Source organism: Cryptomeria japonica, chromosome 7 (assembly GCF_030272615.1).
Source record: "Cryptomeria japonica chromosome 7, Sugi_1.0, whole genome shotgun sequence".
Taxonomy (NCBI): Eukaryota; Viridiplantae; Streptophyta; class Pinopsida; order Cupressales; family Cupressaceae; genus Cryptomeria; species Cryptomeria japonica.
This window is the reverse complement of record NC_081411.1, coordinates 425,660,166-425,683,514: the sequence shown is the minus strand read 5'-3', so window position 1 is coordinate 425,683,514 and position 23,349 is coordinate 425,660,166. Positions and strand designations below refer to the sequence as shown.

Here is a 23,349-nt window from a genome sequence, read left to right as displayed (position 1 = left end):
ATTGAAGAAATGAAAGCTTACATGCCTTTCCCAAGATCACACAACTGTCATTGATCAGGTACCGAGTTGCTACATTATCAGTTGCATCAACAACTATATCATATCTCACAAAATGTGTTAAGTAGTACCGATTGAAAATATCATACCGATTTGGACAAGAGCTAGCATGACTACTAAGATAGCTTAAGCCTCTATTAAAAAGAACCTTTGAAGTCACTTGGAGTATAGAAATGCAATTATGAGGCAGGCAAATAATCTGTCCCATCTTTAGACATAATTTTTTTGTGGAAGCAACATAAGAAAAGTAGAGCTTAGAAATAGGTAAATTTTCTAAATGGTGATTATCACATATAGAAATAGAGTAGACAAACAAAAACTTTGCAAACACTAATGGTTAAGTCAACTTAAGTGATTCTTTCATAAGGATACTTGCCAACAATGTCCAATGCATTTGCAGTGCTCAATGCAACCATGTATTCAACAACTTTGACAGCAGAATTAATCCTGTGTATACAACAACAGACAATCCACATTAACAAAGGTGTCATTTGGAGTTCATGACAACCAAAAGAAAGATGCAAAAAAAAAGTGGGATATACATCCAAAATTGTTGTTGATTCCAATAGTTCAATTACCAAATTAATGGAACCAACAAGACATTATCTATTCTTCAAGAAACTTAAGTAGCAAGGACAAGAGGCTCACGCATGGCATGCAGCAGCTGCAGACTTCACTTTTGACTTTCCAATATTTGCTTCAGTATGAATTACCTTATTTAAAATAAGCAAAATATTTAAAATGTCAATTTCATTATGAGCGAAGGGAAATAAACATAAGGTTAAAAAAAATCATAAGATGAAATATAAGTCAGACAACTGTGGTATGCTTTTAAGACTGCTTCTGCTTCATAAACATAGAAAGTATCTTTTTGTTTCATATCACATAACACTTCAAATTTGAGTATTCTACTTCTTCTCAATTGCAAAATGACAAAAATGCTACCTTCTAAGCAAATTGTAGACAGGATTCCTAGAAGAAAGGAAAGCAGAAATATTTAAACCAAATAAATTAAATGCAAACAAAACCAGAAAGATGTAGTGAATACCTTAGTGCAAACTATCCAATAATGACAACTCTAATACTCCTCCAAATTGTTATGTTACATAACTTAGATTTTCAAATTACTATAGAAATGCAAAAAAAAAATTATGATAATCATGGTTCTCAATTGTGTATCTGAAGTTTGACATTATGTTTCAAGAAAACTGAGCATGCTTTTTTGTGTAGAAATATTTCGCAGGTAGCAATTGTTATAGAACAATTAAAAATAAAATCATGGTAGTAAATTTATATCTAATATTTAAGAACCTGATATGTCATGCAAAAAATCATTTATATTCTGTATATTCAGTTTTAACCATAGCCATTCAGAGACTCATATCTTGACCCCCAATACTCATCTACTATCTCAGACATGTGTCTCACCTTAAAAAAATGTCCCCATCTAAGAGACACTTATGGGAGCATCTCCAAAGAACAGCGAGCTTAAGCTGACATCTTTAAAAATCAGGAAACCTCCCTATAAAGATTCTCAATTATAACATAGCTTTATGCTTTCCTCTCTGTAAGAGAGACACATGAAAAAAAAAAGACATTATATTCTTGTAATTATATGGGCATGTTTGGCAGCAGAGAGAACGAAAGAAATTATATTAATGTCCACTAATGACAAAGAATAGGTCAAAGGAACCAGAACACACATCAGGTGCAATAGCAAAGAACTACGGCAAAATGGACCCTAGACTCAACAGTTACAATAAAACAAGAAAAGCAAAAAATAAGGAAACGGATCAATGGGGATTAATCCAGAAAAGGTAACCAAAAAACTAGTACAAAAATTAATAGAACTGTAAGGAGAAAACCCCACAAAGCAATGGAAGCAAATAAACACCACCTGATTGGGGAACCAAAAACCTCAAGTACCAATATTCTGGGACACATTGAAGGAGACGGTGATATTATCATCAATTTCTGTATAAGTACCGATATGGAGTTCGAGAATGCTAGTCAGGCAAAGTTCAGGGCCAAAGGGTTCAGCCTAGACAATCCTATGATGCAAGAAATTCCATGTAGAACCTCTCTAACACTCAAAGCCAAAGAACTGCTGGGGGTAGAGAAGAAATTGTCAATGTGAGCCAATATCCCATGAAATATCCCATGAAAGAGATGTGTTAGAGGATCCCCAACATTGAGAACAGGTACCATTAGAATAAAAGTTGGGCCGCCAAGGAATCCTGGTCGTGATAGATCGCAAGGATGAACAATGTCTTAGAGATTTGTGTCCATCTTTACATGAAACAATAGTATTCAAAGGGCACTTAACAACTCCAACATCTGTGACAGGTTGAAAAGGCACAAAAGATATTATCATCCATGTCCAAATTGGTAGTAGTAAGAAGCCAAAATAAAAAAGGTCTTAAGATGTTCCCAAATAGAAATTTTATAAATTGCTAAAGTGTGAAAGAGCAATACGCTATGTTATAGCTTGTGCTCCTAAAATATAGCGTTGCCTCATTTGTATTTGCAATTATCCAAAATAAAACAATTCTATCTAGTTGACAATATTATCCAACCATTGTCAAGGTATTCAAAGAATCAAAAGTATCCACCCATTATTAAATAAATGGTGTACAGAGGACTGGCCCACACAATGAAGTGAGAGTAGATATTAAATAGTTGTTCTAAAGAATCTCCTGCACATGATTGCTAAGATGACATATATTAGTGTTATGCCCCTAGGAACCTTATCAAGTCCAAGGGTTTTTTAATTGATCTTTTTTAGGGTGATTGAAGCAGTTAAATTTTATCTCTAACCATTCATACATTGGGCTGATCTAATCATCTGAATTTTTTTAATGTATATTATATATTAATAAACCTTGTGATATTTTTATTTTATTAAGTTTATATACATCACAAGGATGAACAATGTCTTAGAGATTTGTGTCCATCTTTACATGAAACAATAGCATTCAAAGGGCACTTAACAACTCCAACATCTGTGACAGGTTGAAAAGGCACAAAAGATATTATCATCCAAGTCCAAATTGGTAGTAGTAAGAAGCCAAAATTAAAAAGGTCTTAAAATGTTCCCAAATACAAATTTTATAAATTGGTAAAAGTGTGAATAAGCAATACACTATGTTATAGCTTGTGCTCCTAAAATATAGTGTTGCCTGATTTTCATTTGCAATTATCCAAAATAAAACAATGCTATCTAGTTGACAATATGTCATGTCCCCTCCTTGATCGTTATATATATCCTAAATGAAGCAATTATTATTAATTAATAAAATAATTACCAACGAATGATTATTTGAAATTTATTTATTATTATTTAATTAATATTTATTAATATTTATTACTAATAATATTCTTCAAATATTCAAATAAATATAAATTAATATTATATTATAAACATAATTTATATATTATAGATTAGAATATATAAATTATGATCAAATAAATAAAGGAAGAACAGCATTGGTAATGCACATAAATATGGACATCATGGAGAACGATGATAAGGCAAATACAAAGGCAGCCATCAATCATATAGCACATATGATAATTACGCAAGCGACTCAACTATAACACAAGGGAATGAGTTAGTCTTTCAATAATAATACGATTGGATATGTGCAAGGCAGTGTTCATGATGATACGATTATTAAAGAATGATCGATTTCCAATGAGGAGCAGTGATTGGTAGTAATAAACAACGACAAGTAAGCGATTATTATTAAACAAACTAAGCCAGCGATCAAGGGAACCAATCGATACCAAAGGATGCGATTCATGAGAACAGTGCACTTAAAAAACAAAGCACATAACTATTAATTAAAACCCTCATCTCATGAGGAGTATGATGGGATTTTAGTCAAGTAAGAAGCAATGATTAATAATTAAAAGACATGCAATGAAGTGTTCATCCAAAAGGATACAACTCTTAGAGATTTGATTTTGCACTTTATCCCGATAGGTTTCCTTGTGTTTCGCTTAAATTTTTGGCAAATTTGTCTAAGTCCAGATGAGTTTTATTGAGTTTTGAAGTTTTCTAGTGGTTTTGAGTGGAAAAATCATCATATTCCGGATGAAAATCCATATTCTAAGGGTTAAAAGGTCAAAATTCCACACTAGAGGTGCTTTTCCCCTCATATTCCTGACTACCCATGATTTTCCCCCACTCAAATTTTAGACTGGACATGAATTTCCCCTAGAATCCAGACATACCTTGTTTTTCCACCATTCAAAATTCATACTAAGGGCGATTTTCCACCAGATGATTGAGAATTTGACTAAGTGTTGGGAATTTTCCTGACTACCTTCATTTGTCCCCTAGGGAGTGTGGATAAGATTGCGGATGACTAAAGTGATGATTCCTGAAATGGATCGATTTTCCACCAGGACCTTTTTGTGACAGGATTTCATGGATTTTTATGCGGATAACCACTCCAGACCCTAGGTGAATTTCCACTGGGAATGTTTTGATGATTTTTGTGTCCGGATGAATGTCTAGACAGGGGTCGATTTTCCCCTAGGAGGATTTTTGTGCTAAGTGATGAAGTTTAAGTTGGAATTTTCATTCCAGACCCAAATCGATTTTCCCCTGGACCCATTTTTGTGCAAGTTGACGAATTTTTTTGATAGGGATTTTTATCCCTACTTGGCGTGATTTTCCCCAAAGGGAATATTTAATGATTTTTTAAGATTTTTATTGGAATTTTAACCCAAGTTAAATCGATTTTCCCCCAAGTGGCCATTTTGATTCAATTTTATGAAATATTTTAAATAAATGAGCCCCAAATTTAATTGTTTTTACAAAGTGCAACGATTATATAAAAAATTAAATACAATTATTATATGACCTGCAATGTTTCAAAAAATTAAAAAAATAAAATATTCCCAAGGAAGTTGATTTTCCAACACAAGTGTAAAAGTGCAAGTGTTTTATCCCACATTGCTTGTGTGGTGAAAACTCAAGGTGAAAACATGTTTAAAATGGGGTGAACAATATTAAAATATCATTATATTTGCTGAGTGTGATTGCTAAGTTGTTGATTTGGGTGATTTTCTCCAGCTAGGCGATTTTGGTGAAGTGTCTACTTGACACATTTGGAGCTGAAAGTTAGTTTTGTTGTTCATTTTCTGCCTATGCCCAGCTGGGCAATATTTCTTGGCAGCCATTGGAGCAAGTTTTTTAGAGTAATTTTCAGATTTGGGAGGTGGCGCCACTTCTCCAAGTGGGGCGATTTTATTTGGGAAATCATTCTTCCCCATTTTTGGTGCATTTCCTCCATAGTTGTGGGCTGCCATTGTTGCTCCTTGCTGTTATAATTTTCAGACCTGACTTTTCCTCCATTGCTGAAGAGTATTTGGACTCCATTGTTGGCTGGGAACACTTTTTCATAATTATTCTTCATTGCCCAACTCTTCCACACTAAGGCGATTTTGCTTGGAGGTGATTTTGTGAAGTTTTTGATGCATTTTCAGAGCAATTCATCGTTGTCGCAGGTCTGAGACGCCATTGTTATAGACTGTCCTCAGAAAAAAACATCATTTCCAACCACTTACCTACCTTAGCGATTTCACTTGGAAAGTGTTTTTAAGTCAATTTTCCATCATTTCCAGGGTTTCTTGTCACTTTGCAAGGTGCTGGTAAGTCTGAAAATCAAAAAACTTTTCACTCCCAGCTATCACATACTTAGGTGATTTCATTGGGAAGCCATTTTGGGTGAGTTTTGGGGGCATTTTTTGAGGTACACCATTATTGTTATAGTCTGAAACACCATAGTTGCAGGTGTCTTCAGACTAATTTTTCATTTCCAGCTACCTCCACACTTGGGCAATTTTCATTGTGCATCACTTTGGGTGAGTTTTGGGGGCATTTTTTGGAGCTTCCATTGTTGATCTAAGTCTGAAACTTCACTTTCAGATTTGTCTTCACACTTAGATATTTTTTACCAGCCTTTTGTTCATGCCCAGATTTGACAAACTTCACTTTGGGAAAGTGAAATCCATTAAATACAAGTGTTTCCTATGACTGCGACAAATTTAAATGACTGATTTATTGAAGTTGCAGGTTGTCTTCAGACATTGGGCAACCATTGTTGGACCTTGGAAGGGTGTCTTCGGACTTTTAGAACTAAAAATCAGACTTTTCCACACCTTTTTCCAAGCATTTTCAGAATTGTGGTATACTTTCGGGCACCATTTTTTATATTTTTTCTGGGTATACCAGGTTGTCTTCAAACTGAAACTTCGTTCCCAGCCACATAGTTATGCCCAGATGTGACCATTTCTGAGTTTTGGAGGGTAAATTAATTCAAATGCAAGCATGTGACATGGCTGTGAGTCTGTGACCACTTCCAGCCATTGATATTCATAATTTTCAATGTGTCTTCAGACTTTTTGGAGACATTTTCAGACTTTCTAAGGGTGTATTCAAACTTAAGAATCAGAAAATCAAACTTCAATACCCCATTTTTAGAGTATTTTCAAACATGGACATTCATTTTTGGGATGTTATTTTCTAAGTTTATAGGGGTGTCTTCAGACTTATTTATTGTAATCAGACTTATCCCAAGTCTAAAAGCCAAGTTTTCTTGAGGAGAATTTTCCAGATTTCAATCCGGACCTTAACATTTCCCAGAATTGGTGTTACAATTTTCTACTCGGAATTATCCGAACAAGTTGGGACATGTCAGTCACAAAGTCCTGATGGTGTCCGGAATTCCACTCCAAATGATGATGAAATCAACACAAAATTTTCAAGGACAATGAGTCTGGATGAGACTCGGATTTCCACTTGAAGACAGAATTACAAGGAAGGGACAAATTAATTAGGATGAAGATCAATAACAAAGTTGTCCAAATAGACATCAAATTTCCACCAAGTGAAAGATTGGACAAGGATAATGCGGATGTTTTGAGAACTGATTCGTCCGTATGCGGATGGATTTCCCACCAGGGCTAGAATCAGATTTATCCCATTGGTGTTTGATCCAATACTTGTTTGTTTTGCAGAACAACTACAAGGAAAGGAGACATGATAATCAAGGCTTGAAGGAGGATGCATATTGCAAGGACAACATCACAAATGCGGATGAGAAAGATCAATACTTCAAAGATTGGATGAGGATTTCCAGACATAGATTCCAAAAGGTGAAGATGAGGACTGGATCAAACATGAAAAGGACTTCACCTTGATGGTGAACAAATGAAGGAAAGCAAGTTCAAGACATGAGCACAAAAGGATTCCACATTATGAAATTAGGAACTAAATCAAGGAATTTCAATATCAAAGAGCGCCAAGGAAGGAAATAATTCAAGATTCCAAGATTGGGAAAATTTCCCAAACATAAGGAGGGAATAGTTCATGGAATTCCTTAACATAAGAATGAAATGCAAAGTATCACAAGGAATTCTAGGCATCATGAAGAATGTTCAAGGCAAATTAATCAAGTCTATGTGGCAAGTTGAGGTGGCATCCTAGTCACCATTCATTCAATCAAAGGGTAGCAAGTCAACGTTCATTCAAGGAGGGAATAAGTGACACATGGCACTATATGAAATATTATTTATCTTACTTACCCTCGTTTCTTATTGGCCAATGTAATGGTGGTTGTAACAAACCCTAATTAGGGTTTTATCTTGTAATCTTGGTCGTTGATCTTGAATCAATCTGAGCCATTCATTTTTTTTGAGGCTCTATATAAACCCCATTGCCTCTCATTTGTAAGCGAGAGTTTTTGTAGAATTGTTGGTATATGCTGCAGCTTTTTGAATATAAATCATTGTTCGACTTGATGGTCAATTCCTCCAAGTTAGATTAGAATTTTAGATTAGAATTTGCTTTCAATGTTTGTTAGATTGAATGAAAGAATTGTTGAGTATATTTGTGTGGAATCCTTAATCTATACCACTAGCCTCTAGTTGATTGTAAGTGTGTTGTGCATGGTCAATTGGAAATTTATGCAAGTTTAACTTCAATTATTATACGTCCATTGTTATGCATCAACTAGCCTCTTGTTGATTGTTATGCAAGTTTATGGTACTTTGGTATTTTATTCTGAATGTTATGTGCATAAAACACACATCAACAAGACCCAGGTGGATTAGTGTGTTATTTTGTTTCTGAGATTGCTAGGGGACAAGCAATTTCAAGGAGGGCGGACTATAATGTCCCCTTTTAGGGATGATATGGTTTATAACTGGATTAGCCTATTATTGGCCCTCGTAGGCTGACTAACGGTTAGACGATCCCAATTGGTAGTGCATGAGGCTTATTTGCATTCTAGAGGTCAGAAGTGTTCAAGATTGCTTTTCGTTTGGTTCAGTTTGGCCTCCGTTTCACTTTGTTTCGCACACTTACTATTTATAGTAAATCAACGGTTAATTGAGAGGGACCCTTTCTATTTTTAGTAAGGCATCCACATGAACAGTGGACACAGTGGGCTACCCTATGGTGTTTGCAAAATTGAGATATAATGGTTATTATTGGACTTATGACATTTTAATTATTATTAAAGTTATACTTTAATAATAATTAATTATAAGTGAATAATAATGATTAATATTTGCACTTTTTATTATAAGGGACATTTAATGAAATAAAGTCAAATATTAATACATGAGCTATATCTTAATGTTATATTTTGTAATGTCCCCTTCTCGTTGATGTACTTCCAGTGGTCCATTGGCCTATTACTGAGACCCGTAGGCTATGTGGAATGAAGAATGCGGGTCAAACGTTGATGAGGCGAGAACTTACTATTTTTAGTAAGTCAGGGGTTGGTTGTTTTGGTGATACTGTCCTACTGAGCTCTCCATGCTCTGTCACTGGGTGCGAAGATCATGCTTTTCAAAGCAATAGTTCATGACTTACTATTTTTAGTAAGTGGCAGTACAGAATGGTTCTATTTTTGGCAGTGGACAGGGTCCTGATTCTGCAACAGTTCAGTGGTCTTCCTTGCTCAGCTTCATCCTGGTTTTTGTTAATAATCAGTATTGGAGTCATAAGTGATGTAATTAAATATTATTTCCTTATCATAAGGTTTAATATTTAATTAATTTGATTATTTTTACTACTGATTAATGACTTTGGAAATTGTGCATAACATGATGTCTCCTAAGTGCTAGGCGAATTGTTTATGTCTGGAAGGGGGACACCAATATTAAAATGGGAGATGTTATTTTATTCAACAAAGTATTTGCTAAGTCAAAAATCGTGGTCCTTGCTTGCCTGGCGTGAAGTTTGACTTGAAGTATGGCGCCATCCTTGGGGTCCACTTGGGTAAATGAAATGCAAATGGGAAGGATGAATTTGGGCGTATGTGTGAGCATTTGCATTTGAATTTGGTGGAGTAAGAAGTTATAAATAAGAGCCTTGGGCTCTCATTTTCGTATCTTTTTAAAATTGCATCGTTATGCTGCCGGTTTGGTGACTGAAAATCTGAGCTTCGAAGTGTGGCTTCCTAGCTAAGTCTCAGTTTCGTACTTGGAAGATAGTACCTAGCTGTGTCCTGGTGTTTCCAGTGCTGTTGGTGAGTGAGTTTTGCAGATTGTGGAGTGTTTAGTGTGGGATTGGAGTGTTTTCTGGTTGTTGGTCGTGGAGTTGTTGAAACTGTATTTTGCTCATACCTCTTGGCCAAGCAATTCTATCATTCTGGGTACCGGCTCATTCATCTTTCCTGCTACTGGCGATTCATCCTATAAGTTTTTAGCACCTTGCATTGAGTATAGATTTTAATAATGCAAATCGAAATTCTCTGGTTAGGTGTTGGGTTTAGGAGGTGCATTGGGATGCATGCCAAATAAATGAGAGTGTTTTGATAGCTCCCCTTGGGTTTGTTTTCATCGTTGCTGGTATAGTGTTGATTTAGAACTGATTTGGGGTGAATTGGGTGAGTATTCAGAGAGATACGAGTGTTTTAGTGGGTTCATAGGCTGCTCATTATGCATTTCCAGCCTACAGTTTTGATGTTAGTAGAGTCTCATATTTCTTCTCTTGGAAGTTCAGCATTACTCTTCTACTCTCACTCTCTCTGTTATTGTAAGGTTAAGTAGTAGTACTACTAACCATTCTGGCTTGTAAACTCAAATCCCGTTGAAAAGTGGAAGAGGCTGGCTTGCCGCCTATATTCGTTAAATTGTAATTCAGTCCTCCTGTTGCATAAGCAGTCGAGTGATGATTGGTTGTAATGGTCCTCCCACTGCATAAGTGGTCGAGTTGAGCTTTTTGTAATTCAGTCCTCCTGCTGAAATATCGAGGTTGAGTGATTTGTGTCTGCTGTATATTTCTCTTCGCTGGTTCACCACCAAGTTTCTTGCATTCCCACTGGATAAGAGGAAGGGGTTGGCTTGCCGCCCAGTATTGTATTCACGTTATCTTTTCAGTAGATTTGAGATCTAACGATCCCCTATTCACCATATGGTCTCACCTTCCCATATTGGGCACTTGGTGATCAGAAAGTGGAAGGGTTGCATTTTTCAGCAAGCTTTGAGTTTCTGCTTTCTAACCTTAACAACGGGTTCTATGTTGATTGATGATTTTGATTGGTCTTAAAAAACAAAAAGAAATAACCGGGATATTACAGTGGTATCAGAGTTGGTTTTCCTGCCAACATGTGAGTTTCAGTGGACTCAGAATTCTCCATGAGTGACAGAGACGTCAGATACTACAACCGAGAACAAAAGAGACAGCAGTTTTAGATTCTGATAGTGCTAGAAGAGGATACATTTTCAAAAGTAGTGAGAAATAGAGGGAAGGATTTGGATTCTTCAGATTTAGTGGATTCAATGGCAGACAAGGCTACAGAACAAAATGAGGCCCCTGATAAGAAGGCTGAGAGACAATTCAATGCCATGATGGACATGATGTCTCTATTGTTGGCCAAACTTAACCAGAACGCTGTTGGGACCCCTAACCAGCCCAACAATGAACCGGAAGCCAACACTTCTAATGCTCCTATAGGCAATGGAAATGGGAGTAACAAAGGGAGCAACAGTGGAGGTTCAGCGCCAAGACCCCTACAACCTGTATTCCTGCCAACAGACATACAACAAGCCAAAACGGAGATACCTACAACTAATGAAATAAGAAACAGCTACATGGAGTATGCTTCTCTCCCTGGTGAGATCTGAGATATCCTCACTTTGGATCAGTTTATGAATCAGAAAATGAAGAGAGGAAGGAGGAATCACAATAGATTTTCTACCCCAAGAGATTATTAGCAAGCTCTTGGAAGAGTGACTTTAGCACACTTTGATGGAAGCACTAAGAGCACAGCTAGAGCATGGGTGCAGAAGTTGGACAATTACTTGTCCTTGAGGCCTATGCCAGAAGAAGATGCCATCAAGTTTGCTACCTTGCACTTGGATGGAGTGGCCCACGAATGGTGGTACCATGGGTTGGTCACCCTTGGTCATAACTTGACCACCACCTATGCCGATTTCACCAACACGCTGATTGAGAGATTCGACACCAAGGATCGAGAGGTGAAATTTAGAGAACTTGCTCAACTCAAACAGCAAGGTTCGTTGGACACTTACGTAACTGAATTCCAAAATTTATCAGTTATGGTAAGTAGCATCTCTAAGAAGCGGATAGTTGTCCTTTTCACTGAAGGACTTGAGGAACCTTTGAAAGGTTGGGTTAAAGCATTTGATCCGCCCACTTTGGCAGAAGCTATTAAGAAATCTCGAAGCATTGAGTTGGCTGCCCCAAGGAACAAAATTCAGTCCAAGCCTTTCCCTTTCAGAAAGGATAAGAAGAAATTCACAAATCAGACCAAGAGGTTCCCTTCACGAATGGATGATGAGCTTCGTCAAGAGCTTCGAAGGAAGACCCTTTGTTATTTTTGCAAAGAACCTTGGGCCCCAGGACATAAGTGTTATGGAAAGGGCAATCTGCATCAGATGGAGTGCTATTTTGTGGATGGATCAGATTCTGAAATTTCAGAACAGAAAACTGAAGTTGAGGACAGCGAGTATGAAGAGGCTCCTGAAGGGCCTAAAATTGGGTCAGAAGACAAAGGAGGGGTTGCTCAAATCTCGAGCATTCACAAGAATAAGTCCTTTAGAGTTCGGGGTGTGATTGGAGAGCATCGTATCATTGCTCTCATTGACACAGGAGCGACTCACAATTTCATTGATGAAAGGATTGTTGCTAAGAGGGGACTAGTGGCAGAGAAAGTTGAGGGCTTCAAAGTCATGGTAGCAGATGGCTCCACTATTTCCTGCAACCGGATGATTTCCAACATGTCTCTGAAGTTGGGGAATCATGAAATCAGAGATGATTTCTTTGTGGTTAGCATTGGTGGGACTGATGATGCAGTCCTCGAGATTCAATGGTTGAGATCTCTTGGTGAGATTACATTAAACTTGCAAACCATGGAGTTGAAATTCATGTCGGAGGGGAAGAAGGTAGTATTGAGAGGAATGTCGCATGGTGGACTTAGAGTTGTATCTCTGAAAAGGATGGAGAGGCTGATCCGCCATAACCAGGTGGAATGGGCAGCAGAGTGTTTGATAATACCTTCAAATCCATTGGTAGATAAGGGCAGCTATTCCACAGACATTCAAGCAATGATCACGGATAGAAGTAAGGTCATGGTCATGCCCCCAGAACCACTAAAAGAGAATCGGAACTATCCTAAAGATGTTGAAGCCTTAATAACCAAGAGAAGTAAGGTGTTTGAAAGCCCACCTCCTGACAGACCACCTAAGAGAGGTGCAAAACACATCATTGAGCTTGAAGAAGGAGCTAAGCCAGTTATGACTACTCCTTATCGGTATCATAAGAAGCAAAAGGATGAGATTGAGAAAGCAATCCAGGAATTGCTTGACATGGGGTACATGTGGCCAAGCAAAAGCCCCTTTGCTTCAGTTGTTGTTTTGGTGAGAAAGAAGGATGGGACCATGCGCATGTGTGTGGATTACAGGGCACTAAATCAGAAAACTATCAAGAATCAGTATCCTATCTCGAGAATTGATGAGCTTATTGACAAGCTACATGGTGCAGTGTTCTTCTCGAAGATTGACCTCAGGTCAGGGTATCATCAGATTAGTATGAGAGCTTCTGATGTGGAGAAGACCTCTTTCCGATGCCACTTTGGGCATTTTGAGTTCCTAGTCATGCCCTTTGGTTTGACGAATGCACCTACCACATTTCAATCATGTATGAACAAAATCTTCCAGAAACAGCTGAGGAAGTTTGTACTGATATTCTTTGATGACATACTCATATTCAGCAAATCTTGGAAGGAGCACTTACAACACTTGGATGAAGTGCTAAGCATACTGGAGTCCGAATCCCTGTTTGCCAAGGAGTCCAAATGTGAGTTTGCAATGGAAGAACTGCTCTACCTTGGTCACATTATCAGTGCAGGTAGTGTGAAGGTAGACCCTGAAAAGATTAGAGCCATCATTGATTGGCCTCTTCCTGAAAACATAACACACTTGAAGGGATTCTTGGGTCTGTGTGGTTTTTATCGGAGGTTTGTGAAGGGATACTCTCAATTGGCTGCCCCCCTCATAGATCTTACAAGGAAATGAGCTTTTGAGTGGCCCGAAAAGGCACAGACAGTTTTTGAGCAGTTTAAGGGGATTGAGTTCCTGCCCCGTTTTGGCTTTACCTGATTTCACCAAACCTTTTGAACTGCAGTGTGATGCATCTGGAGAAGGTGTTGGTGCAGTCCTCATGCAAGATAAGCATCCTATAGTCTTCGCAAGTAGGAATTTGGGAGGACTTGAAAGGCTGTATTCAATTTATGACAAGGAAATGCTTGCCATAATGCATGCCCTTGCGAAGTTCAGGCAGTATCTGGTGGGAAGTAAGTTCATTGTTAAGACTGATCACAATAGTCTAAACACTTCATGCATCAGAAGGATTTGAATGAAAGACAACAGAAGTGGGTGAGTAAGCTACAGGTTTACGATTTCGATATTGAGTATGTTAAGGGAAAGAACAATGTTGTGGCTGATGCCTTATCCAAAAGGCCCCATTTGAGCTCACTATGCGAGCTTACTGCTAATTGGAGGGAGCTGTTGCTTGTTGATTATGTCAAAAATCAGTTTGCAACCAACATTATAAAAGGTACTTTTCATGATGAAAGGTACAAGTTGGTTGAGGGGTTGATACTATACAAAGGAAAGATCTTCATTGTGGCTGAATCTAAGCTAAAGGAGAAGATTTTGAAGACTTTCCATAATATCCCCCTTGCTGGTCACCAAGGTTACTTCAAAACATACAAACAGATCCGAGAGAGATTTTCTTGGAAGGGACTTAAAAATGATGTTTTGAAGTACATCAAGGAGTGTCACACATGTCAGAGAAACAAAGATGAGCACACTCTACCAACTGGTTTGTTACAACCCTTGCCTATTCCCAGTCAAAAATGGGAAAGTATTTCCATGGACTTCATCACTGGATTGCCACAGGCTAAAGGGAAGGATAGTATTTATGTGGTGGTAGATAGGCTAACTAAGTTTGCTCGTTTTTTTGCCATCACCAGCACTTTTACAGCAGCTCAGGTTGCTGAAGTGTTCTTTCGGGATGTGTTCAGATTACATGGGTTACCGAAGAACATTGTGAGTGATAGGGACAGCAAGTTCCTAAGTGCTTTTTGGCAGGAGATCTTCAGATTATGTGGTACTGTGCTCACTCCAAGCACAAGTTATCACCCACAAACTGATGGGCAGACCAAGATAGTGAATAAGTGGCTAGAAGGGTATCTTAGAAACTATGTCTCGGAGCAGCAAAATGCATGGGTGAGATGGCTTCACCTGGGAGAGTATTGCTACAATTCCTCCTACCACATGTCCATCCGGATGTCACCATTTATAGAACTTTATGGTTATGAAGCTCTTAGCTTCGTTGAACTAGTATTTGGTGATAGCATAACCCCTCAGGCGAAGGATATGATGCAACAGAGTCAGGATATTCTGAGGATTCTGAGAGACAATCTCCAACATGCACAGAATCAGCAGAAGTTGTATGTTGCACAGCAGCGAATCGAGCGCACCTTTGAGGTGGGGGACATGGTCTACTTGAGGCTCCAACCCTACAGACAATCTACTCTCAAGAAGAGTGGGGTTGAGAAATTGAAGCCACGATTCTATGGGCCTTTCAGAATTAGCAAGAGAATTGGAGAAGTGGCGTATGACCTAGAATTACCGGCAAGCAGCAAAATTCATAATGTATTTCATGTGTCACGCCTCAAGAAGGCTCTGGGACACAATGTTGTTGCTTCAGCTCAGTTAGCCCCGCTTGATGAGGAGGGAGAGCTAGTTTTGGTTCCTGAAGCTATCCTTGATTTCAAGGAACGTTTTTTGAGGAGAAGGGTGATCAAGGAATACTTGATCAAATGGAAAAATTTACTAGCAGAGGATGCTACATGGGAAAATGAGGAGATTTTACTGCATCAAGCCTTACAGTTGCTTGAGGACAAGCAATTTTGGGGAGGGCGGACTGTAATGTCCCCTTCTCATTGATGTACTTCCAGTGGTCCATTGTCCTATTCTTGAGACCCGTAGGCTATGTGGAATGAAGAATGAGCATCAAACATTGATGAGGCGAGAACTTACTATTTTTAGTAAGTCAAGGGTTGGTTGTTTTGGTGATGCTGTCCTACTGAGCTCTCCATGCTCTGTCACTCGATGCAAAGATCATGTTTTTCGGAGTAGTAGTTCATGACTTACTATTTTTAGTAAGTGGCAGTATGGAATGTTTCTATTTTTGGCAGTGGACAGGGTCCTGATTCTGTAGCAATTCAGTGGTCTTCCTTGCTCAGTTTCATCCTAGTTTCTGTTAATAATCAGTATTGGAGTCATAAGTGATGTAATTAAATATTATTTCCTTATCCTAAGGTTTAATATTTAATTAATTTGATTATTTAATGAAAGACAAATGAGATATTACATATATACCAAAACCTAAGACCAACTGTGTAGGTCGGCTTACTAAGATATTACAATTAAATCAATTACAAATGAATCAATATGCAATGCATGATGTCGGCTCAATGCATTTACATCAATAACAAATCATCTCCATAATGTGTCATTCTGATCTGGAATAGATAATGCTTGTCGGTCCATAACCTAGACCTATTTGCTGGTAACAGCAAATATGCAAACTCGATTGTACCAATAATCAAATCACCAAAACCAAGTGTCCAAACAATGTCTTTGACATAACCAAGTAATCTCCACATGATAACAGATCATCCTCAGTGCTGGTGAACAATATAACCTGTCGGTGAACCAGATATCGGTGACTGTGCATAAGTCACTGAACATGCCAGTGGACCTAAACAAAGATCTCCAAGTGTTCTTAAGTGTTGACAAGTGTTGACATCAATGACAAAACCAATGCAACACATCCATAATACCAACAATCTCCCCCTTTGGCATTGATGGCAACACAAGATGGAAAAACCATCTAAGTGCCAAAGCAGAAATCTCAAAAACCAAAAACCAACAATCTCCCAAAGAGATTATCAAAATACAGATACAGAGATTAACAATCTCTCTCCCAATGAATAGTCTCTCCCCAAAAGATAATATGTTTTTCTATATCTAAAGCCAAAACAATACAAAACCAAATACAATCAATTCATAGAACTTGTTACAAATACCAATTGTTATAACCACATTTATTCAAACTACTCCCCCTGAGAAATAGCTCTCCTTCATCAAAGCCGGAAAAAAGATTTCTCTGTTAATTCTGTCGGTCTGATGCCATGCTCCAACTATCTAAGTTTCTACCGGTGAGGGTATAACTTCAAGCTGCTCTCTTAGATATTCAAAAGTTTCCTTAGGCAAAGGTTTAGTAAAGATATCTGCAATCTGCTCTTTAGTATTCACATAAACCAATTTCACTTCTTTTGCTTCAACATTCTCTTTTAGAAAATTGAATTTGATAGAAACATGTTTAGTTTTAGAGTGAAATACCGGATTCTTTGATATATCAATTGTTGTCATATTATCACAGTAAGTTGTTATAGGTTCCTTGCATTTTACCTTTATGTCATTCAACATTTGCTTAATCCATAATACCTCTACTATCTATAGGGTCCCTCCTTTCTATAGTTCGAACCACTCGCCCTATAAATGACCTATTGTACAGTTAGTTGTTGCTGCGACATATTCCGATTCTGCTGTTGATAAAGATGTACAACTTTGTTTCTTGCTCAGCCATGAAATTAGTCTACTGCCAAGAAAAAATGCTCCGCCGGTGGTGCTTTTTCTGTCATCTACATCTCCTGCCCAATTTGCATCTGTGTATGCATATAAATCAAAATTTTCATCTTTAGGATACCATAAACCAAGATTTGTTGTGCCTTGTAGATACCGGAAAATCCTTTTTACTGTTGATTCATGATTTTCCTTAGGATTACTCTGAAATCTTGAAACAATACATACTGCATTCATAATATCAGGTCTTGTTTGTATCAAATACAGTAAACTTCCTATCATAGACTTGTATCTTGTCGGATTAACAGGTGTTGATTCATCCATCAATGATAGTTTATCAGTTGTAGTCATAGGTGTACTTACCGGTTTAGAGTTTTCCATGCCAAATTTCTTCAGTAATTCCTTCAAGTACTTTGATTGATTTATGAATATACCCTTATCAGTCCGTGAAATCTGCAATCCTAAAAAGAATTTTATCTCTCCAATCATAGTATTTCAAATTCTTCCTGCATCTTATTAGAAAATTCTTTACACAATCCATCTTCTCCTCCAAAAATGATATCATCAACAAAAACTTCAATAACCAAGATGTCATCATTAGTCACTTTGTAATATAAGTTGTTGTCAGCATTACCTTTAGTGTAACCAAGCTTCAAAAGATATTTGTCCAATCTAGCATACCAAGCTCTAGGAGCTTGCTTCAATCCATATAAAGCTTTCCTTAACCTACAAACCATATCTTTGCCATCTGTCAAAGAAAATCCATCAGGTTATTCAATGTAAACTTCTTCTTCAATATCTCCATTCAAAAATGCACATTTAACATCCATTTGATATACTTTATAGTTCTTGTATCCTGCAAAAGCCAAGAATAACCTGACTGCCTCAATTCTAGCTACCAGTGCAAAGGTTTCATTGTAATCAATTCCTTCTTTTTGTAAATATTCCTTACACACTAATCTTGCTTTGTTTCTGATTACCTTACCATCTTCATTAAGTTTATTTCTGAATACCCATTTAGTTCCAATTACATTTTTGTTTTTAGGCCGAGGAACCAATGTCCATGTGTTATTCTTTTCAATTTGTTCCAATTCATCTTCCATAGCCTTAATCCAATGTTTATCTTCACATGCCTCATTAATAGTTGGTGGTTCAAATTGAGAAATTAGACATACCTCTTCATTTAGCAGTCTTCCTCTAGTCATAACACCTTGATATTTATTCCCAATTATCTAACTTTCAGAGTGATTCAATCTTACATACCTAGGTGTGTTCACTTCTTGTTGTTCTTCAGTCACTATGGAATTCTCAGATGATGCCGGTGTGACTGGATCAACATTCTGTACCGGTGTACTCATAGTAGGTTCATTTGTGATTATCTCAACTGTCAGTTCAAAGTCTATAGACCTTCTAAACTGTTCATCAATCTTCACATTTGCACTTTCAATGATTTTCTGCAATCTCTTATTAAAACATCTATATGCCTTGCTCTTAGATGAATAACCAAGAAATATTCCTTCATCACTTCTAGGATCAAATTTGCCAATATAATCATCTCTTCTAATATAACATTTGCTTCCAAATATTCTAAAATATTTAAGAGTAGGAGTATTACCAAACCATGGTTCATGAGGGGTCTTACCGGTTTCACCTTTGATGTGAACTCTGTTGAATGTATAAACAGTTGTATTGACTGCTTCTCTCCAATACACATGAGGTAGATTTGCTTCTGATATCATGCTTCTAGCTGCATCCAAAATAGTTATGTTCTTCCTTTCCACAACTCCATTTTGCTGGGGTGTCCGAGGTGCTGATAATTGTCTTCTAATTCCATTCACTTCACAGAATGTATTAAATTCTTTCGATGTGAATTCACCTCTTGATCTGATTTCAAGCATTTGATTTTCTTACCGGTTTCATTTTCTACCATCACCTTGAATAGTTTGAATTTCCCAAAAGCTTCTGATTTCTCCCTGAGAAAAGTAACCCAACACATTCTAGAATAATCATCAATGATTAGCATAAAATATCTATCTCCTTGTAAACTTCTAGTTCTTGCTGGACCACATAAATCAATATAAATTAAGTCAAGAACATTATTGGATTTTTCTGGAATACTCTTAAGAGTTGCTCTAACTTGTTTTCCAAATTGACATTCATTCCATACCGGATTGTGAGGTTTAACAATCTTCGGTAAATCTCTTACTGCCTTAGTTGTACTGATTTTCACAATGCAATCAAAAATTACATGATACAGTCTCTTATGCCATAACCAGCTTTCATCAATATGTGCAATCAAACATGTCTTTTCATTGTTATTCAAATGAAAGATATTACCTCTAGTCTGATTACTAATTGCAATTTCTAAACCAGTTCTATTCATGATTTTGCATTTACCATTCTTGAATTGTAATTGAAATCCTTTTTCAACTAATTGGCCAACACTTGAAAGATTATGCTTCAAACCTTCAACATAGTAAACATTATTAGTATTGTGCTTACCATCAAAAGATATAGTGTCTTTTCCTCTGATCAAACAAGCTTTGTCATCTCCAAATCTTACTAGACCTCCATTGTATTCCTAAAAGGTAAAGAATTTACTCTTATCACCAGTCATATGATGTGAACATCCGAAATCAATAATCCATTCATCCTTTTCTTCAATTTTAGCTGCCAGGGCCTGCTCTACCGGTTGAATAGTAGGTGTCGGTTGGTCTTCTGTTATTGCAACAAAAGCCCATCCATTGTCTGTCGATTCCTCATCAGAATCATCAGTAACTCCTTCATTAGCATAGTAACATGATTTGTCTCTATTCTTCTTAAATCTATAACTTTCATATTCAGGGTTAGGCTTGTATGTTCTTTTAGCTTCTTTCAATCTTGCATGTCTATCAAGACACCTAGATGCCAAATGACCAATTTTATTGCAATTAATACATTTAAATGGTGCTTTACCTTCATACTTATTTCCAACTGGACCTTTAGGCATTTTCCTTGCAAATAGTGCTTCAAACTCTTCAAGTTCTTCATTCTCTCTTCTTATTTCTTCAAGTTCTCTAGCATAGAGTGCTTTCCATTCAGATTTTTATGATGATGATGATGATGATGCAGATGATGAAGCTTTGAAAGCCAAATCTGTCTTAATTGAAGCAATAGGATCAAATTCCTCAAGTTCAAAAGCTGAAAGTTTTCCAACCAAAGTATCTCTAGATACTGATACATTAGGCATTGTTTTCAATTCATTAATAGCAGTTACTTTCATTTTGTATGCCAGTGGCAAAGCTCTTAAAACTTTAGAAACAATTTCATCTTCACTTAAGGATCCTCCACAACATTGTATACCCAAAACAATTTCATTAACTCTTTCCATAAAAGCAAAAATCCTTTCATCTTCTTCCATTTTCAGATTTTCATACGTGACCCGGAAGTATTTCAGTTTTGCAATTTTGACAATGGTATCACTTTCATTCAATCTCTCCAATTTATCCCAAATAGCTTTAGCAGTAGATCGGTCTGATAATCCCATGATTTGTTGATCTAACAATGCACTCAAAAGTGCTTCTCTTGCTTTGCAATCATTTTCTTCATCTTTAGCCAAGGTTGGTGGATTAGGTTGACCTTGAGTAGGAACAACATAGCCATTCTTTGTAACATCCCATATGTCCTTTCCAATGCAATTCAGATGTGTCTCCATTCTGATCTTCCATATACCATAGTTGGTTCCATCAAGCTTCAGACCGTCCTTCCTGAAATAGTTAGTAGACATAGGATCTCCTCAAGTTATTAAACTTCTGCAACAAGAGGACTATGCTCTGATACCAATTGTTAGGTCCCAAAGGTAACTAAGGGAGGGGGGGTTAATCAGTTGTCTGTTAACTTCAAACCAAAACTAACTTAACCAAACTTAGTGCATAATACCGGTAAACCAAACTTTAATGCCGGTAGACAGTTTAGCAGTTGATAACAATACTGATAAAGTTTAATGCAAAAAACAGAAAGATAAATAACGTACACAACACATAACACAGTTATTTGTATGTGGAAACCCTGTAAGGGGAAAAACCATGGTGGGAAACCTTACCCACAATCAGATGATACTACTACAGATAGTATGTGTGTACAAATGGGGTCTGCACATGCAGAAAGGCCAACTGCCTAGAGCTCACTGCTCAATCACAAAATGGGAGTCACACTGACTACAATTGGATAGTTAAATCCAATGATAATGTACTGCTCAAAATAGCATCTTCATATGATGGATTTAGTACCAGTTAAGCTCTGATTGTCTTCTTCAAAAGCCTCCTTGAATCTTCAAATGATGTCTGCGTGTATAGCTCTTCTTATATTCGCATATACCTTATTACAATCCTTTTTCACACACCTCTCTTTCTACATAATCTCACAAATGAGATCTTACATATATACCAAAACCTAAGACCAAATGTGTAGGTCGGCTTACTAAGATATTACAATTAAATCAATTACAAATGAATCAATATGCGATGCATGATGTCGGCTCAATGCATTTACATCAATAACAAATCATCTCCATAACGTGTCGTGCTGATCTGGAATAGATATTGCTTTCCGGTCCATAACCTAGGCCTATTTGTCGGTAACAACAAATATGCAAACTCGATTGTACCAATAATCAAATCACCAAAACCAAGTGTCCAAACAATGTCTTCGACATAACCAAGTAATCTCCAGATGATAACAGATCATCCTCAGTACCGATGAACAATATAACCTGTCGGTGAACCAGATATCGGTGACTGTGCATAAGTCACTGAACATGCCGGTGAACATAACCAAAGATCTCCAAGTGTTCTCAAGTGTTGACAAGTGTTGACATCAATGACAAAACCAATGCAACACATCCATAATACCAACATTGGTTACTGAGCAAACCATGGTCGCCATCCAAACAGATACTCCTCCCAGGATGACCATAGTTGTTCAAACAGAAACTGCTTCTCCTTTGCTCGCACCTGCTACTGAAGGAGAGTTGATGGCTTTACCTCCATGGCTTAGTTCTTTTACTCCAAAGAGGAAGAAGCAAGAAATCTCATCTGATGCTTTCGATTATCGGCAACTTAAACAATCTAGACCCAAAGTTGCTAAAAAGGCCAAGACTATCTCAAGAGTAACTATTGATAGCAACAAGATGAAAGTGGCTGAAATTGTTGAGCCTCTAGCAGATAAGCCACTTGAAGAGATGTCAGCTGCTGATTACAAAGTCACAAGGGTAGAATTGGGCAAGCAAACGCATGAAGTGGTTAAACATGATGCCCAGTATTTTGTAGCTTCACTAGTGCAGCGATAGGATGAACTTCTAGCTAAGAAAGATAAGCTAAAAGAGGACAACCGGCAACTCGTTGCAGCTGTTCGTAAAATCACAAAACCAACTGGTGAAGTGAGTAATTCTACAAGTTCTTCTGAGGCACAAGAATCAATCCAGGGAGTTGAGAGAGCTGCTCATACGGTACAAGCACTGGAATCTTGGGTTTATCAGCTTCATAATCTATCTGCACAAGTCTTGAAGGAGGTTTTCCAAATGATGGCCAAGTTGAAAACCATTGAAGAACAATTGAACCAAGTTTCTAATACTTTCAAACGGAACTTGAAAAAGGTAGAAGATAGCTTGACTATTTGGTTTAAAATTCCTCAGCAAAAGTTAAGCATTCTTCTAGAACGTCAAGTAATTCCTTCAAGAGTTGTATACTTGGAATATCAGGAGCTCTTGGAGAACAAAGCCCTTGTTCCTAAGTCACTTATTGAAGACATTGATGATGCTATGAGGCTACGAATGGAAGTTTTTCAAGATATGGTCTCTCATTGTCAGAAAGCTTCTTGCACCATCATGGGTCATGATGGAGAATTGTTGATAGAAGAAAAGGTTCTTTCTGATCTGCAGTTGAAGATCCATCAAGAGTGGAAAAGTGAACCATTTTCAGCAGCATCCATTCAAGCCTTAGTAACTTATCAAGGTTACTTGCGGGAAATTCAATCTTCCTTTGAGAGAAATAATACCACAATCCTTCGTTGCTGCAATGTTGTCATGAAAACCATGATCATGGCTAAGAACAC

At 37.3% G+C, this 23,349-nt stretch overlaps 1 protein-coding gene across 1 annotated transcript in view; it reads right to left on the bottom strand.

The window, feature by feature from the left end:
- The window catches only part of LOC131043416 (adenylyltransferase and sulfurtransferase MOCS3), a 169,843-nt gene that overhangs the window by 73,598 nt on the left and 72,896 nt on the right, over positions 1-23,349 (bottom strand). The window contains exons 4-6 of the mRNA XM_057976611.2: positions 706-770; positions 430-504; positions 26-104 (exon numbers count right to left, since the gene is read on the bottom strand). Coding sequence (XP_057832594.2) covers positions 26-104; positions 430-504; positions 706-770 — 219 coding nt within the window. The remainder of the gene's footprint in view (positions 1-25; positions 105-429; positions 505-705; positions 771-23,349) is intronic.